Genomic DNA, 19289 nt, shown 5'->3' with positions numbered 1-19289 from the left:
GTCAAAAAGTTTGCCCACCCCTGGTTTAGCCTGTTGTTGCTCATTCATGTCTGTTCTTGGTGTTGGATTTTGTCGAATAAATTTCCCCCAAAATGCGACTCATACTCCGGAGTGACTTATATATGTTTTTTTCTCCAGTTATTGTGCATTTTATGGCTAATGCGACCTATTTTTCCGGAGCAACTTTTAGTCTGAAAAATACGGTAACTACAACCAAATCGAATTATCAAGTGATTTTAACTCTGACCATGAACGGATTTAATAGCGGATCAAAAGCAATAGTCAGTCCCCCAAAACCTGGCCTAAAATATTCAAATATGAATTAATTATAAACGAATCGAATTGTCACATCAAAATCAAATAATCGATAGCATATCACATACAAATTAACCCAAAACGAATTAAATGATTAAACAAAGTCACATTTATTGAAAAAAGTATGAAATAGAATTACAAATCTTAATTCTTCCAGTAACTTGAACAATTCCACTCACTGATTCTCATACAAAATAAGATCACTCAGTCATGGATTAGTCCTTTTGATTATATAACACAAAACACTAAAGTACGTAAAGTTGTATGCCTTTTTGGTAGAATTAAAGTCCATTGATCATTTCGCTTTCATTCCTAAAGTTCAAATTTTGAGAAATGGGTTGGCCTTAAGGGAACCGGCGATCGCCCACAATGGCTATCCTCCCCCAGGCTCACAGAAAAATTCCGTTCCCCTCACTTAGTTCCATGTGAAATGTCGTCAAGTCCAATTCTTTGAGTAAATCCAAGTTAATCCAAGCAAGCAATCATACGTCTAACACTAAGAGTCCAGCGGCTGGAAAAAGTCTTGGAACTCTTGCAGGCGTCTTTACGTATGACCGCACATTGGGAGAGAAAAAGCCCCGCAGTTGTCCGTGATGACTCTTTTATAGGCTTGTTGTCCTCCCCCCCACCCTTACTGGCATTACCTCATTGGTATCTATACAATCCATAGCATAGGATTGCACAATCTCAGCTGATCTGTGAGGGTTGCGCGATTGAGAAGATTTTCTCCTGCCTTTCTGCTGGGAACCATTGCTGGTCTCAGCGATCTTGCTTCTGATTGCTCAAATCGTGTTTTTCCCACATTGCGCAAGCCTGCTGCCTACCTGACAGCTGTTTCCGCTTTTTCATTTTTTCTACCAACTATTTTCCACCAAAGATAGGGCCAACACCCTTTGAGCCCCTTTTCCTTTTTTAGTCATCAAAAACACTTTTCCATGTTGCTTTCATACAATATGAAAATAAAACTTCAATAATGCATATCAGTAAAACATTGGTCAAGTATTTGTTTCACCCGGCATCTCTTGATTAACAAATTTGTATTTAAAGTCATGAATCATTGCTGTTGCTTACCCATACTGATTAAGACATCATAAAAACATTTGAATCAAACTTTTGATTAACCATACTGATTAAGACATCATAAAAAAATTGAATAAACTTGTTGATTAACCATACTGATTGAGACATCATAAAAACGTTTGAATCAACCTGTTGATTAACGATACTGATTAAGACATCAGAAAAACATTTTAATCATTCTTTTGATTAACCATACTGATTAAGACATCATAAAACATTTGATAAACCTGTTGATTTTAATAATTCTTAACACACCACCATACTATCCTATGGCAGTGGGCATTACTTTGTTAATCATGCGATAATATCGCTTTAAGCTGTTACTGAATATATCATAGCCAAGCAAAGAAAAAAAAACAAATATCTAAACTTATGTGCTTCCATGTGTGACTCAGAACCGACCCCGTGCCATTCTACTCATCCGTATTTTTGTTAAATCAGCTAGTTCCCTAATTTGCCCTTTCAAGTCTCATGTCAAGGTTTGGCACCATCTTTTGGTAAAATTTGGAATTTCAGCAAAGCCAATTTTTTCCTGGGAACAATCCAATACTCACATTTTGCACCATCTGTTGCCCCCTTTCCATCATGTTACTTGACAAACGCGAAAGCAGAAGTGGCAAAGGCCAAAGAGCATACGACGACCTGTATGCCAGGTTGGACGGTCAGGAGGGAGAGAAGGATTCATACAGGTTGGCGAGACAGAGGGACAGAGATGGGAAGGATGTGCAGCAGGTTAGGGTGATTAAAGATAGCGATGGAAATGTTTTGACAGATACTGGAAGTATGATAGGAAGATGGAAAGAGTTGAAGAGTTGATGAATGAAGAAAACAAGAGAGAGCGAAGAGTGGAAGAGGTGGCCACTGTGGACCAGGAAATTGCGATGATCAGTAGGGGTGAAGTAAGGATGGCACTGATGAGGATAAAGCCAGAACAGCAGTTGGGCCGGATGATATACCTGTGGAGCAGGGACGTGCGGTCAGAGGCAAGGGAGGCCGTGCCTCCCCTGCCATTACGAAAAAAAATTCAATTGTTTTTATTATAAAGTCATTTTCCTTTTAATTTCAGTAGTTTTGTATCATTTTGAACCATGATCGCTGAATCTTTATAGTTATGTTAAAACCGAAGACGAGTCGCTCGGCGGAGGCAACTTCCTGCCTTGCCTCCTCTGAGGATTGCGTAATCACACGGCTGCCTATGCTGACAGGCTATGTCGTTAGACTGAACTGCTGTCTGTCGCTATGTCACTGTTTAAGTCCTCAAACACTGGCTATATTAACTAATTTTCGTAGTTAAGCTGGTGTATTGAATATCTTGTGGTTTTTGTCACCTGTCTGTAACATCGTGTTTCTTTTAGATGAATAAAACGGCTTTGAAAAGAGACCTTATATAGGCAACGAAGAAAAAAGGTTCTCAAGTCTTATGGCATGGGGTGCTAGTGATCCCGGGATGCTTCATGCGCCCACCTGATCTCCAGTTCAAATTTACAGTGAACAACTGAGGGGCAGTCATCCATTTGTTTCGTTTTACATTCGTTTCACCCCCCGTTTTTACATTTCGTTTTACAATGGAGGATTACATATACAAACTCAAACAATTTTCAACTTTGGATTTTCGGTCGAAGCAGGAGGTCATCAGTAAAGGAAGACAAACTCCGGAGTTAAAAGGTTTGATTCGGACAACGGGACTTCGGAGCTTGTCTTTTCAAATGGAGTGGTACGCACGATAGAAAACAAGTTTTTGATTCCATGTACTTTATTGAGTGTTTTAATGTGTGAAGACTGCTGATATGGGATTTTAATTAAAATAGTTCCAATTAAATAATGAATAAGCTACTCTAGAGCAGCGTTCCCCAACCTCTTTTGTGACACCGTTAGGTGTCAGACAAATTTTACTGGGGGTGGTGGGTGACGTCAGTGCCCCCCAGTCATGAACCTCATCGCACATCACTGCTGTGGAGGTATGGAAGTTTCTTGGGGAGGTGTCTGTAGAGTCTTTGGCCAGACAGTTCAATGACATCCTAGAGAATTAGAGGATGCCGGAGGAATGGGGGACAAGTGTGTTGATACCGATCTATAAGAACAAGGGGGATTTGTTATGGCAACTACAGAGGAATAAAGTTAATGAGCCACTCAATTAAGTTATGGGAAAGAGTGTTGGAAGCTCGACTAAGAGCAGAAGTGAGTATCTGCAAGCAGCAGTATGGTTTCATGCCCAGAAAGAGTACCGTATTTTTCGGACTAAAAGTCCCTCTGGAATATAGGTCGCAGTAGCCATAAAATGGACAATAACGTGAAAGAAAACATATATAAGTCGGAGTATAAGTCGCATTTTGGGGAAAATTTATTCGACAAAATCCAACAACCAAGAACAGACATGAACGAGCAACAACAGGCTAAATGATAGGTATGCTAACGTGACATAAACACAAACGAAGTGCTGAGAACGGGCCTGACGAAACATTCAGAGTTATTAAAAAAACTATTACATAAATAACACGTTTATAAAGCCATCTGTGTCACTCCAATTCATTAAATCCATCGATCGTCCTTTGTCAACAATGGGTGCGCGCAGATGACGGCGCTTGCACTTCAAAATATTCCACAGGCCCATATAACGACATATAAATTATATATCAAATAACTGTTATGTGAGCAATTATATTATCAAACCATCTTTGTCACTAAATCATTAAATCCATTGATCAAATTCCTCGTCCTTTGTCAACAACGCCACGCGTTGATATCAACCTTGTCGTTATTCCACAGATCTAGTATATAACTATATTGTAGCGTTAACAAAGTACAAGGAAAGACGTGGGTTTGGTAAACGGCTCTTTATTTAACAAAACGAGTTCAATGAGCCAACAACTACTGAACTGTAACGATAAAAACATATACAAGTTGCTACACGAAATAAAATATATCAAATAACTATAACATAGTTAACTGCCACATGGCCCCAAGCACCGGCGTCGACTTCTAGGCGTGTGGCGGCGTGGACTTCCATCCCCTCCAGCCCCGGAGGTGGAAGAGAGCTCCATAGAATAGGACCGTCCAGAGCAACGGAGAGTGTGGAAAACAGGTGAAGAAGCGCGTCCAGGCAGGGTGGAATGGGTGGAGAAAAGTGTCAGGGGTGATGTATGATAAAAGAGTATCAGCAAAAATGAAGAGAAAGGTGTACAAGACAGTGGTGAGACCAGCGATGCTGTATGGTTTAGAGACAGTGGCACTGGGGAAAACACAGAAGCCAGAGCTGGAGGTGGCAGAGATAAGATGCTGAGGTTCTCTTTGGGAGTGACGCAGTTGGAAAAGATCAGGAACAAGTACATTAGAGGGACAACGCGTGTTAGGTGTTTTGGATATAAAGCCAGAGAGGCCAGACTGGGATGGTTCGGACATGTTCAAAGGAAGGAAAGTGAATATATTGGTCCAAGGATGCTGAAGATGGAACCACCAGGCAGGAGGTCAAGAGGAAGACCAAAGAGGAGATTTATGGATGGAGTGAAAGAGGACATGAAGTTAGTTAGGGTGAGAGAAGAGGATTCACAGAATAGGGTGATATGGAAACAGGTGGTTCACTGTGGCGACATATCTGTTGAAGTAGTTGCATATAAATTACCCCGTATTTACTCAATATTAGTATTGTGTGAAAACTAGCAAGAAAGTTGCATTGTTCCACAGGAAAACGACACTCAACACGCTTTGAAATATCTCATCAAGGACGAGTCAGCCAACCAGCAGCCAACCGGGTGAGGAGGAGCAGGATAGACTGCAACCTAACTGCTGGAGTCACGAACCGGCCAAGGCCTCGCACCACATAACATTCCTTAGCTAATCAGCGTTGCTACAGCCACAATCTCCCCTCCCTTTAGTGTAGTAACGCCTTTTGTAACCGAGGCAACCCAAAATAAAAAGAGGAGATAGCGGAAGAGGAGCTCAGAATTGGTGGAGGACTGTAACTGGGCCTTCTATGTAATTCTCCTCAAGAGCAAAAGAAATTCTGGTTGTCTTCTCCTCTTCTTTCAGTGTGTAAAATAATGTCTTATGGTACTTAGACCTGACAGAAAAGAAGAAGAAGAAGCCAACCATAGCATTGATAGTTGTATGTGCCCTGCCCATATGTGCATGTTAGCTTGCTAACAACAGTGCAGCGGCGCAATGCAATCCCTTTTCATGGCAAAATGAACGGGCAGCGCCAGCGACACATCCACTCACCAACCCAAAGTAAAAAAGAAATGTTCATTTAGGATGGAATGGCTATCTAAGTAGTATGTGGAAATACATGAATGAGCCGTGAAACTGGTTGAGATTCTTTTTCGAGTGAGAAAGATCTACTCCACAAAACATGCAGCGAAGCATACATATAACATATGTCAAAGGCGTCAAACTTATTTTTGCCGCGGGCCGCATCGTAGTCATAATTTCCTTTGGAGGGTCATTAAAATTATCAACCCAAACAAATGTAGGAGCGTCTCATATTATTTATAGTATTAGCTATTCAGCTAACTGAAAACTAGTTTTCAAAACAGTCTAATAAAAAAGAAAATATATATGATTACATATAGTGTAGATTTAGAAAATATATGAACAGTTTATTTAGTACTGAAAAAATATGAATAGCAATAAAATTTGCTAGCAATATCTCTATTTTTAATTTAGTATTGACATATGAATTCGATGCACGATTTGTCTGTGCGGGCCTTGTAAAATTATGTGGCGGGCCGTATCTGGCCCCCGGGCCTTGATTTTGACACCTGTGAAAAGTTAATACGTTGATATATAACATACTAAAAAATCTCATGAATACCAACAAGATTTTTGACTTTTTCATTTTAATTGTGCCAATTCGCCTATATTAAAAGCAAACTAATGAAAATTGCCGCTGTGATTTAATTATTTTAACAAGCCATGTAACTTGCTACGATACAAGGTTTTGAACTGGTGTGATGTTTGTGGTCACATCTAATGTTGCTCACAATGGTCCTCAGGGAGCTTTTGTGTCTGCTGAGACATGAAAAATTAGAGGGAACATTGACACTGTGCGCGTTCACGTTGACCGCTGTTCAACTGGCTTCCATATTAACTTGTCCCGTCTCCCCTACAATAAACTGTGAACCCATTACATGCTAGGACACACAAAAAAACATAGTTTCACTTTGTAAATTAGGGCTCTTGTGACATCTCATTGACATATGTCACATAGTCCTGTGCATTTAACATTATATTTAGTAAGAATAGACTTTTACAGTTTAGATCATAAAACAAACAAAATCACAACCTTGTTTCTTTAGATTTTAATATCTTACTAATAAAGAACTCAGCAGTAGTATTTCTTCACACAACAATAGCTATGATGATATGGTATAATTAAATACAGAAAAAAAGTTAATTTTTTAGAGATTCATGCCTTGTGTGGGAAAGATAGCACAAGAATATTGGTGGGTGGGCATGACCCCAATAGCCTCCTCATGGAGACAGGTGTGTTTGTTGTGTCAATATATTTTGCAGTATAAGAGCATAGCATAGTGACAGTAAATTATACACTGTAGGACAGTGTAGTACACCATATAGTAGAGTTAAACTTTGAAGAAATCTTTCTGTAGCATTTTAATGATTGACTCCCAATATTTTAAATCACTGATATCAATGACAATGTCATAAATGAGGATAAACAGAATCACAATGTGGTTAATATTGATGCGTGTTGAAAGCACACATTTTAAGAAAATAGTCACAAAAAACTCAGTGAAATGTTTCAGGACTCAGTATTTTAAGTATATTCTTCTTCTGCTGCTTTCTTGCCCAAGTGTATACCTAGATTCATTACATTTTGTGGTAATTGATTTTTATTTATTTTACAGCTGCTGGTGGTTCCCTCCAACGGCACTGGGAGGAAGCGAAGAAATGCCGCCCTGTTGAACATCCACAAATCCCATCCTCTGTTTCCTCTTCCTCTGCTCGGTCATCTACATGCACGCACACACAGAAATTGATCAATATCAATAAAGAATGCCTTTGCTCAAAAAGATCAATATAAAAAAAGAAATCTGAACGGAAATCCCGCCGCCATTATCTGTGTTGCATACAGCGCGCAGCCACCTCAGACCATGAAGAAGTTCATCCAAAAACGAAGAAGCACATAAACCAGACATGGGCAAACTACGGCCCGTGGGCCACATCCGCCAAACCTGAATAAATTGTATTATTAAACATTTTTTTGGTCATTTTCCCTGCAATGACTGCGTTTCCCCAGTAGATGGGGAAAGGCCCGCCCGCGCATTTACTCCCAGAAGCCGTGTCTGCACACTCATAAGTGCGTATACGTACTCAGTATTACAGACCCGGTGCACTCCGCGCTCTATTTCTATTAGTGCTGAATTTCGAGTGTGGGCTGTGACGTTAGCATTCTTGTAATTTGCGTGCTGAGCTTTCAGACAGTTTTACGCTAAAGCCCCCCATAAACCTTCCCCTGGAATCCTTTCATTAAAATGAATGTCCTAAGGAAAAGAAAGGTGGACACTGAGTGCAGAGTGTTTAAAAAAGAGGGGACAACAAAATACTTTTTCGCTGAAGTCCGATCAATGCCGGTTTGTCTGATATGCCAAGAAACGGTTGCAGTATTCAAGGAGTACAATAATAGCCATCACTTTGCTACGCAGCATGCTAACTACGCTAGCAGTCAACACATGAACGGGCGGCTACATCGGAGAGGTTGACAGCTAATTTGAAGACTCAAGAAAACCTTACTCACCGGCAAACTGCGGATCAAAAGTCCAGTACAGAGGTAAGTTTTAGATGCACCACCTGTTTTTGACTAATCTTAACTTTTAAAGTTTTTAAGTCGATTTTAAGGTTTCCTCACCTCTGTCAGCAGGTGTTTGTGAGAGTCTCTGCTCTGATTTTCAGATATCCGTCACCGTGGTGCCGTTTTGATTTCTTTGTCACTTTATTTAGATGTATTCTTTCACTGATTCTTCAAGGTTATGTATTTGGTCAGAATTTTTGCCGTTTGATGGGATTTCGCCTCATAAGATAAAATATCTTTCATTAATCTGACCTGCAGGCGCTGAAGTGATGGAAACTGTTATTCACAATAACAGTGTCGTATTTAATGAGAATCAGTGATAGTAGTTCTTTGGTGAAATGTTTTTTAAATGCTGTTAATGAATGCATTTGTTTTCAAAAAGCTTTTTTTGAATATCCATGCTTTACTACCTACTAAAGGCCAAAATCTTTTATGCAATTACCTTTACATGTCGTTTATATTACTTTACACAAACACTACATCCATCTGCTCCTGGTTCGGCCCCCTGGTCAAAATTTAGAACCCAATTCGGCCCGCAAGTCAAAACGTTTGCCCACCCCTGACCTAAACCAACAAAGAAAAAGCACCTACACTAATTAAGCACCACAATTGCCAGTGTTGGGAAAGTTAATTTCTACACAAACTACTTCAAAGTTCAGCTCACATAAAATGAACTTGTTCATAGTTCATAATTGATTTTTTTAACTGATGCCATAGTTCCAAACATGAAAATGTCATAGTTCTTTTCTTACCCCCAATCCCCCAACAAACAATTTTTCTGGGAGCTGTTACCCACTGACCTACAGCTTTTTCCTTGTTGTTTTCACCCATTCCAACCACACTAATATCCAGGTGCTGCTATCACCCTAAAATATCGAATACATGAAAAAATTGCTTGACTTGTGACAAAAATATGACTGTGGTCCAAAATGTGCTGCTATATATATATATATATATATATATATATATATATATGTATATATGTATATATGTATATATGTACATATATATATATATGTATATATGTACATATATATATATATATATATATATATATATATATATATATATATATATATATATATATATATGTACATATATACATATATATATATATGTACATATATACATATATACATATATACATATATATATATATATATATATATATATATATATATATATATATATATATATATATACATATATATATATATATATATATATATATATATATATATATATATATATACATAGGTGTATAATATGATAATGATGATGATACAACTTTATTCATCCCACAAAGGGGAAATTTATTTGTCACAGCAGCGCATACAAGTGCAAGAATACAAGTGCCAAAATTCAAAAAAAGGATAAATAACAGACAAGGACAAAGACAATGCCGCTAGTAGAGACGAAACACAATTTTATTAGGTGTCACATATTTTGTAGAGTCTGACAGCAGAGGGAATGAAGGACCTGCAGAATCGTTCCTTCCTACACTGTGGGTGTAATAGCCTGCTGCTAAAGGAGCTGCTCAGGGACCGCACAATGTCATGGAGGGGATGAGAGGTGCTGTCCATGATGGATTTCAGCTTAATTAACGTCCTCCTCTCACCCACAACCTCAATGGAGTCCAGGGGACAGCCCAGGACAGAGCTCGCTCACCTGACCATCTTATTCAGTCTCCCCCAGTCCGTACTGCCCCCACGCCAGCAGACCACAGCGTAGAGGATGGCTGAGACCACCACAGAGTCATAGAATGTCCTAAGGAGAGCCCTGCACACACCGAAGGACCTCAGTCTCCTCAGCAGGTGGAGGCGACTCTTGCCCTTCTTGTATAGGGCGTGGGTGTGATCAGTCCAGTCCATTTTGTTGTTAAGGCGAACACCCAGGAATTTGTAGTTCTCCACTACCTCAATGTTCGATCCCTGGATGTTCACCAGAGTGAAGTGGGGTGCTTTCCTCCTGAAGCACGCAATCATCTCCTTCGTCTTGCTTGTGTTCAGCTGAAGCTGGTTGAGCTCACACCAGCTGACAAAGTCCTTGATGACCGTCCTGTATTCAAGATCGTTTACCTCCGAAACATATCCAACAATGGCCGTGTCATCAGAGAACTTCTGGATGTAGCAATGTGCAGTGTCGTGGGTAAAGTCCGAAGTGTACAGGGCGAAAAGGAAAGGAGAGAGCACAGTACCCTGGGGGACACCTGTGCTCCAGCGCACCACGTCAGACTCACAGCGATGTAACCTCACATACTGAGCCTGGCAGAAGATTCCTCAGACCACATCACAGACCTCTTCTCAGGTGGACGCTGGTTTACCACCGTGGTGTAGTCTGTGACCAGATGGACGAGGTTGTGATCCGAGCGACCAAGTGGGGGGAGGGGGGATGAGGTGTATGCATCCTTGACATTAGCATACAATAGGTCCAAGGTTCTATTGTTGTCTGGTGTGGCAGTCGACATATTGAGTAAAGGTGGGGAGGGAAGAGGCCAGGGAAGCATGATTGAAGTCCCTGGAGATGGTGAGGAGGGATTGGGAGTGCTGAGTTTGAAGCTTAGAAATGATAGAGTTGATCCGGTTCGTAGCGGTAGCAGCGACAGCTGAGGGAGGGATGTACACAGTTATAGCAATAACGTGAAAATTCCCTCAGGAGGTAGTATGGTTGCATGCTAACCACCAACAGCTCCAAATCACTGGAGCAGAGTTGCTCCTTAACACTGATGGGTCCGGGATGGCACCATCTATCGTTCACAAATGCTATCACTAACCCTAACCCTAACCTCTCCTCTTACCACTCTCTGTAGCTCTACTGTCAGCCCGCACCACAAATCCGTCCAGGGAGAGGTGTGAGTCGGGCGAGATATCGTCCAGGCACGTCTCCGTGAAGCACATGAGACTGCATTTGCGATATTCCCTCTCTGTCCGGGCTAGACCCATTAGCTCTTCCATTTTGCTTTGAAGAGATCTCACGTTCCCCATGATGACCGACCGCAAGCACGGTTTATACCGTCTCTTCCGCTGCCTGGCTTTACTCCGGCTCGGCATCCTCTTCTCCGTGGCCGGATCTCCTTGGGGATCTCCGGCCAAAACCCGCAGGGAAGGGGTGTGTAGCGCCAGGCTAACAGCTGATCGCGGGTGTTGACAACGTAGCCGAGTGTGGAAGGCTCACCCGACGCCGCACCAAAAAGTTCCAAAATCAGTAAGGAACAAACTACGAATGTTACAATGTGAACATCCATAGCCGCGCACTAGCCTAATCAATAATGTGAGAAGGAGAAAACAAAAAAAACCCTCACTAGAACACATAGAAAGACACTAAAAGAAGGGAAGAAAGGTCAGAGCTGCTGTAACAGGCTGCCACTCAAGCGGCACCATCAAAGCACTATATATATATATATATATATATATATATATACCGTATTTGCCGGTGTATAAGTCGACTCGGTGTATAAGTCGACCCCCTAAAATTCAACGGAAATTTACGATTTTATGATATATCCTTTGTATAAGTCGAGCTCAATTGTTGCATTATATTAAACTTCAAAATTCAATCAGAAATATGCGAAATTTATAGACGAAATGTGTTCAAATTCCGGGAGGCCGTGCGCATGCGCAGTGGCCGGAAATAGCTCCAGCCGAGCGGATCGGCTGTTTATAAGCACCGCGGAGGAGATCGCGGAGCCTCATTCGACTTCCAGCGGCCAGCGAGCTCGCGCACGCCGCCCGGCACCACCGGGAGGCCGTGCGCACGCGCCAAGTGGCCGGAAATAGCTCCCGCCGAGCAGATCGGCTCTTTATAAGCCCCGCGGAGGAGATCGCGGGGCCTCATTTGACTTCCAGCGGCCGGCGAGCTCGCGCACGCCGCCCGGCACATCCGGGAGGCCGTGCGCACGCGCCAAGTGGCCGAAAATAGCTCCCGCCGAGCGGATCGGCACTTTATAAGCACCGCGGATGAAATCGCGGAGCCTCATTCGACTTCCAGCGGCCGGCGAGCTCGCGCACGCCGCCCGGCACATCCGGGAGGCCGTGCGCACGCCTCAAGTGGCCAAAAATAGCTCCCACCGAGCGGATCGGCTGTTTATAAGCACCGCGGAGGAGATCGCGGAGCCTCATTCGACTCCCAGCGGCCGGCGAGCTCGCGCACGCCGCCCGGCACATCCAGGAGGCCGTGCGCACGCGCCAAGTGGCCGAAACTAGCTCCCGCCGAGCGGATCGGCACTTTATAAGCACCGCGGATGAAATCGCGGAGCCTCATTCGACTTCCAGCGGGCCGCGCACTCGCGCACGGCTCTTGCGCCATAAAGAGTCCGCCTCGGCTGGTTCCCCATGTCGGCCAGAACAAGTGAAAATTCGGCCTCTTCCCCTGGAAGTCTGGCCTAGTTTGGCGAATATTTTCTAAGTGTCAACGACTCAACCGCCGTAAAGTGTCCGCCTCGGCTGGTTCCCCATGTCGGCCACCACAAGTGAAAATTCGGCCTTTTCCCCTGGAAGTCTGGCCGAGTTTGGCGAATATTTTCTAAGTGCCAACGACTCAACCGCCGTAAAGTGTCCGCCTCGGCTGGTTCCCCATGTCGGCCATAACAAGTGAAAATTTGGCCTCTTCCCCTGGAAGTCTGGCCAAGTTTGGCGAATATTTTCTAAGTGCCAACGACATTCATTTAGACATGGCGATTGAATGTTTACGTACCGGTAGTTATTGTTGTTGCTTGACGCGCGATGACTCGCACATTCGCTCAATACCCAGTACTTCCCCCTAGCAGTCATCGTCGCTGTCTGGCTTTCGATGTCCGTTATTGAGGTGAGAATATTTGAAATTGTTGCTGAGGATGCGTGTTAATGCGACGAACGCTTTATAATGATTCAGTTTCTCGCTGTTTGATGAGCCTGACGGACGCACACCCACGCACAATGAAATGCACGAGAAACGGCCTTGGTTACCATCACATTTGAAGCGATGAATACGAAGTTAAATTTTATGACTCGGTTTATAAGTCGAGGTCGATTTTTTTCGGTCGATTTTGGATCGAAAAAGGTCGACCAATACACCGGCAAATATGGTATATATATATATATATACATACATACATACATACATACATACATACATACATACATACATACATACATAAATACATATGTATGCATGTATATACAGTTATATGCAAAAGTTTGGGCACCCCTGATCATTTTCAAGATTTTCCTTTAGAAATCATCGGTTGTTCGGATCAGCAATTTCAGTTAAATATATCATATAGCAGACAAAACCAGTGATATTTGAGAAGTGAAATCAAGTTTATACGATTTACAGAAATTGTGCAAACATGACCTCAACAAAAGTAGGCAGGTGCATAAATTTGGGCACCCCAACAGAAAAATAACATCAATATTTAGTAGCTCCTCCTTATGCAGAAATAACAGCCTCTAAACACATCCTATAGCTTCCAATGAGAGTCTGGATTCTGGTTGAAGGTATTTTTTACCCCCTCTGTGAGTAATCACCCTATCGTGGTGGAGGGGTTTGCGTGTCCTAATTATTCTAGGAGCCATGTTGTCTGGGGCCTTATGCGCCTGGTAGGTCGCCCATGGCCAAAGGGTCCTAGGTGAGGGGCCAGACCAAGCACGGCTCACAGAAACCCCTTATGATGAGTAAAATAAATTGACTTTAATTTCCCTCGCCCGGACGTGGCTCACCAGGGCCCCCCTCTGGAGCCAGGCCTGGATGTGGGGCTCAAAGACGAGCGTCCGGTGGCCGGGCCTTTGCCCATGGGGCCCGGCCGGGCACAGCCCGAAAAGGAAACGTGGGTCCCCCTTCCCATGGGCTCACCACCTGTGGGAGGGGCCAAAGGGGTCGGGTGCAAAGTGAGCTGGGCGGCGGCCAAAGGCAGGGACCTTGGCAGTCTGATCCCCGGCTGCAGAAGCTGGCTCTTGGGACATGGAATGTCACATCTCTGGCTGGAAAGGAGCCCGAGCTGGTGTGCAAGGCAGAACAATTCCGACTAGATATAGTCGGACTAGCCTCCACGCACAGTTTGGGTTCCGGTACAAGCCCTCTCGAGAGGGGCTGGACTCTCTTCCACTCTGGAGTTGCCCACGGTGAGAGGCGTCGAGCAGGTGTGGGTATACTTATTGCCATCCTGGCTGGGCGCCTGCACATTGGGGTTCACCCCGGTGAATGAGAGGGTAGCCTCCCTCCGCCTTCGGGTGGGGGGACGGGTCATGACTGTTGTTTGTGCCTATGCACCGAACAGCAGCTCAGAATGCCCACCCTTTTTGGGGTCCTTAGAAGAAGTGCTGGAGAGTGATCCTTCTGGGAACTCCATTGTTCTACTGGGTGAATTCAATGCTCATGTGGGCAATGACAGTGAGACCTGGAAGAGTGTGATAGGGAGGAACACCCCCCTCCCCCGATCTGAACCTGAGCGGTGTCAGTAATGAACACCATGTTCAAACATAAGGGTGTCCATGTGTGCACTTGGCACCAGGACACCCTAGGCTGCAGTTCGATGATCGTCTTTGTAGTCGTGTCATCGAATTTGAGGTCGCATGACTTGGACACTCGGGTGAAGAGAGGGGCGGAGCTGTCAACTGATCACCACCTGGTGTTGGGTTGGCTCCGATGGTGGGGAAAGACGCCGGTCAGACCTGGAAGACCCAAACGTACTGTGATGATCTGCTGGGAACGTCTGGCAGAATCCCCTGTCAGGAAGAGCTTCAACTCCCACCTCCGGCAGAGCTTTTCCCACGTCCCGGAGAAGGTGGAGGACATTGAGTCCGAGTGGACCATGTTCCGTGCCTCAGTTGTTGAGGGAGCCGACCGGAGCTGTGGTCATAAGGTGGTCGGTGCCTGTCGTAGTGGCAATCCCTGAACCCGCTGGTGGACACCGGCGGTATGGGATGCCGTCAAGTTGAAGAAGGAGTCGTATTGGGCCGTTTTGGCCTGTGGGGCTCCGGAGGCAGCCAAAGGGTACCAGATGGCTAAGCGGAATGCGTCTTCGGCGCTTGCTGAGGCAAAAACACGGGCGTGGGAGGAGTTTGGCGAGGCCATGGAGAATGAGTTCTGGATGGCTTCGAGGAAATTCTGGTCCACCATCCGGCGTCTCAGGAGGAGGAAGCAGTGCACCATGTACACTGTTTACAGTGGAGATGGCGTGCTGCTGACTTCAACTTGGAACGTTGTGAGACGGTGGGGAGAATACTTCGAAGACCTCCTCAAATCCACAGACACGCCTTCCATTGAGGAAGCAGGGCCTGGAGGCTCTGAGGTGGACTCTCCAATCTATGGGGTCAAAGTCATTGAGGTAGTTAAAAAAAACTCCTTGGGGTTAGGCCCCGGGCGCGGATGAGAACCACCCGGAGTTCTTAAAGGCTCTGGATGTTGTGGGGCTGTCCTGGCTGACACGCCTCTACAGCATTGTGTGGACATCGGGGATGGTGCCCCTGGATTGGCAGAATGGGGTGGTGGTCCCCCTCTTTAAGAAGGGGTACCGGAGGGTGTGCTCCAACTACAGAGGAATCACACTCCTCAGCCTCCCTGGTAAGGTCTTTTCAGGGGTGCTGGAGAGGAGGGTCCGTGGGACGTGTAATTTCTGATTCAGGTGGAGTAGTGTGGTTTTCGTCGTTGCCGTGGAACAGTGGACCAGCTCTATACCCTCGGCAGGATCCTCGACGGGGCATGGGAGTGCGCTCAACCAGTCATGTGTTTTGTGGACTTGGAGAAGGCGTTTGACCGTGTCCCTCGGGAAGTTCTGTGGAGGGTGCTTCGGGAGTACGGGGTGCCAAACTAACTGATAAGGGCAGGTCAGTCCCTGTATCGTTGATAGTTTGGTCCGCATTTCCGGCAGTAAGTCGGATTCGTTCCCAGTGAGCGTTGGACTCCGTCAAGACTACCCTTTGTCACCGATTCTGTTCATAACTTTTATGAACAGAATTTTTAGGCGCAGCCGAGGCGTTGAGGGTGTCTGGTTTGGGAACCTCAGCATTGCATCTCTGCTTTTTGCAGAGACGACATGGTGCTGTTGGTTTCTTCAAGCCGTGATCTCTAGCTCTCACTGGAGCGGTTCGCAGCCGAGTGTGAAGCGGTCGGGATGAGAGTCAGCACCTCTAAATCCGAGTCCATGGTCCTCGATCGGAAAAGGGTGGATTGCCCTCTCCGGATCGGGGATGAGATCCTGCCCCAAGTGGAGGAGTTCAAGTATCTTGGAGTCTTGTTCACGAGCGAGGGCAGGATTGAGCGTGAGATTGAAAGGCGGATCGGTACAGCCTCGGCTCTGATGCGGACTCTGTACTGGTCGTAGTGAAGAGAGAGCTGAGCCAAAAGGCAAAGCTCTCAATTTACCGGTTGATCTACGCTCCTACCCTCATCTATGGTCACGAGCTACGGGTCGTGACGGAAAGAACCAGATCCTGGATACAAGCGGCTGAAATAAGTTTTGTCCGCAGGGTGGCCGGGCTTTCCCTAATAGATAGGGTGAGAAGCTTGGTCATCCGTGAAGGACTCGAAGTCTAGCTGCTGCTCCTCTACGTTGAGAGGAGCCGGATGAGGTGGCTCAGGCATCTCATTAGGACGCCTCCTGGATGCCTGGAGGTGTTCCGGGCATGTCCCACCGGCAGGAGACCCCGTGGACGACCCAGGACACGCTGAAGAGACTATGTCTCTCAGCTGGCCTGGGAACGCCTTGGGATCCCCCGGGATGAGCTAGACGAAGTGGCTGGGGAGAGGGAAGTCTGGGCATACCTCCTAACGCTGCTGCCCCCGCGACCCGACCCCGGATAAGTGGAAGAAGATGGATGGATGGAATTTGTTGCTAATGCTGATGTCCTAAAATTATTAAATCAAGGTACCACGTATTGTAATCAGTCTTGTTTAACTTATTTACGTGCCTGCTCTTTGAGATCTGTAAGCTGCATAGTGAGTGCCATCACTACTTTCATGGTGGAGCTAAGCTTGTCCTGCAGCATCCTCATCTCGTTCTGCTCTCCATCGTCATCGTTGACCACCAGCGACATGGCCTGCATGCGGGGAAACCAATCCAGGTTGTTGTTCTGAAACACGTACAGGAAGTCAGTTGGTATCTCAGTGTTGTGACACACATCTCTTGTACCTTGATCATCTTAGCCACGTAGCTCTCAGGCCCGGTGTAGTCTGTTTTGTTCTTCTCACGCACCAGAACGATGAAGTACAAGTAGTTCCAGATGTTGTGCTCCAGCTTGATGTGCTCCTCGAACGATACAGTCTTGTTGTCAAACTTATCTCGCTCCAGACCTGAAAGCATAAAGCACTACATCACTCGCTGTAATAATTGAATACAGTGGTGCCTTGACATGCGTTTCATGTGTTCCATGCCCAATCGTGTAACTAAAAACACTCATTTGTTTAAATGAATGAAAACTAATTGACCCATTCCAGGCTCCCTCGAAAACCTCCCAAAATGTTTTAACATATTTTTAACATGAAGAATGATACTCTATAATATCGTACTTTTACAAAATATTTAGTAATGGGGAGGCACAATACAGTCATGCAGAGACAAATAAGGACGAGTTTCACAACTCCTGTGAGTGGTGTTGGGCAATGTACTTTAAAATCCTAATTAGTTATAGTTCCAATTTACTTTTTCCAAAAAGCAATTAGGTAGGTACTCTTTTATTATTTTCTAAAAGTAATTAATCCCTGTTTTTCTATTATGTTCCATCTCTTCTCAGTCTTTCTTAACTCATCGGGCAAGTACAGAAACAGATACAGGAACGGGTTCTGACCGTGAGCCTCCACACCAGACCGGGGGGAATGGGCAAGCAGGACAGGAACAACATGAGCAGAAACAGATAGGAAGCTACAGTAGACACCGACAGGGAATAACACACGGCCAGGGTTTAAATACACGAGGTAACCAGAGGGAGCAGAACAGTCATTAGTCAGTCAGTGATGAAAGGGGCGTGGCTGAGGGAAGTTGCAGGCTGAGGGCAGAGGTCCCCAACCACCGGGCCGCCAAGCCGCACAGGAAAAAAACCTCAATTCTTTCATCGACGACTAATTAATTCAGGTCAAGACTCTCGTCCCGATCACGTGACAAGTTTCCCCAGTCGAGCCCGCGAAGCTAGCAAAAATGAGTAAGAATTTGTTTTGAAAAATACAAAAGAATTGGCGATTCTCTCCCAATTACATCCGTCTGTTCAGGACAAGACGCTTGTCTTGGTCACGTGACATGTCACCTCAGTCGAGCCCGCGAAGCAAGCAAATATGAGCAAGAAACAGAGATGTTTGGAAAGCTTCTTCGGAAAGGGAAAAAAGCCCAATGAGGAGACGGAAGAAGAGGCTACGACTTCTAAGAAAAGGAAAGCTGCATTTAAAAGAACATTTCTGGAGTCCTACTTAAAATACGGATTTATCGCCACAGGTGACTCTGACGCGCTAAGCCCACTCTGCATAATATGTGGCGACAGGCTAGCTAATGAGGCAATGAAGCCTTCAAAACTGCTTCGGCACATGGACACCAAGCATCCTGCATTAAAAGACAAACCTTAACCACTTCTGGTGTCATTGTCTCCGATTACGCCTAGATGGGACCGGCTCGTTTCAGAGAAACAAGATCAGTGCTCCCACTAATTCAACGTAATGGTGAGTTTTATTAATAAAAAATAATAAATAATAAACAAATAATTACTAATAAATAAATAAAATCGTTTATACTTGTTTTTATGCCGGTCGTATCATTTTATTTCATTGTATTTATATATTTATTATAAATGTATTATTTATTTATATGTATGTATTATTTATTTATATAAAGGTTGATCCGCAAAAATATTTCTGACCTGTAACTGGTCCGTGGCGCAAAAAAGGTTGGGGACCACTGTGCTATGGCACGGGCACGTGACAAAGTCAAGTCAAAGTCAAAGTCAAAGTCTCCTTTATTGTCAATTCCTCCGCATGTCAAGACACACAAAGAGATCGAAATTACGTCTCTCACTATCCCAGGGTGACAAGACAGAGTTCACAACGCACATACAAGTAAACAACACAGGAAAAATAAAACAAGAAGATGAACATATAAGAGTGATAGCACGCTAGCCGCTCCCGATGCACA

At 44.6% G+C, this 19289-nt stretch overlaps 1 protein-coding gene and 1 pseudogene across 5 annotated transcripts in view; one reads left to right on the top strand and one right to left on the bottom strand.

Annotated features, from left to right (window-relative positions):
* Positions 1–1980: 1980 nt before the first annotated feature.
* On the top strand, positions 1981–5066 carry LOC148401262 (uncharacterized; annotated as a pseudogene).
* Positions 5067–6674: 1608 nt separating this feature from the next.
* The window catches only part of itpr3 (inositol 1,4,5-trisphosphate receptor, type 3), a 469401-nt gene continuing 456786 nt past the window's right edge, over positions 6675–19289 (bottom strand). For 2 of the 5 annotated variants that reach the window (XM_088368414.1, XM_088368418.1), the window contains 3 exons: positions 17307–17467; positions 17086–17247; positions 6675–7361 (listed from right to left, as the gene is read on the bottom strand). In XM_088368414.1, the coding sequence (XP_088224540.1) occupies positions 7251–7361; positions 17086–17247; positions 17307–17467 (434 nt within the window). In that variant the 3' untranslated portion in view covers positions 6675–7250. Of the gene's footprint in view, positions 7362–17085; positions 17248–17306; positions 17468–19289 lie in introns of those variants that run through there. The other 3 variants (XM_088368415.1, XM_088368416.1, XM_088368417.1) reach the window with 3 other exon arrangements.

Source organism: Syngnathus floridae, chromosome 2 (assembly GCF_059516105.1).
Source record: "Syngnathus floridae isolate MCC-2025c chromosome 2, RoL_Sflo_1.0, whole genome shotgun sequence".
Lineage (NCBI taxonomy): Eukaryota > Metazoa > Chordata > Actinopteri > Syngnathiformes > Syngnathidae > Syngnathus > Syngnathus floridae.
This window is presented reverse-complemented; position numbering and strand designations above follow the sequence as displayed.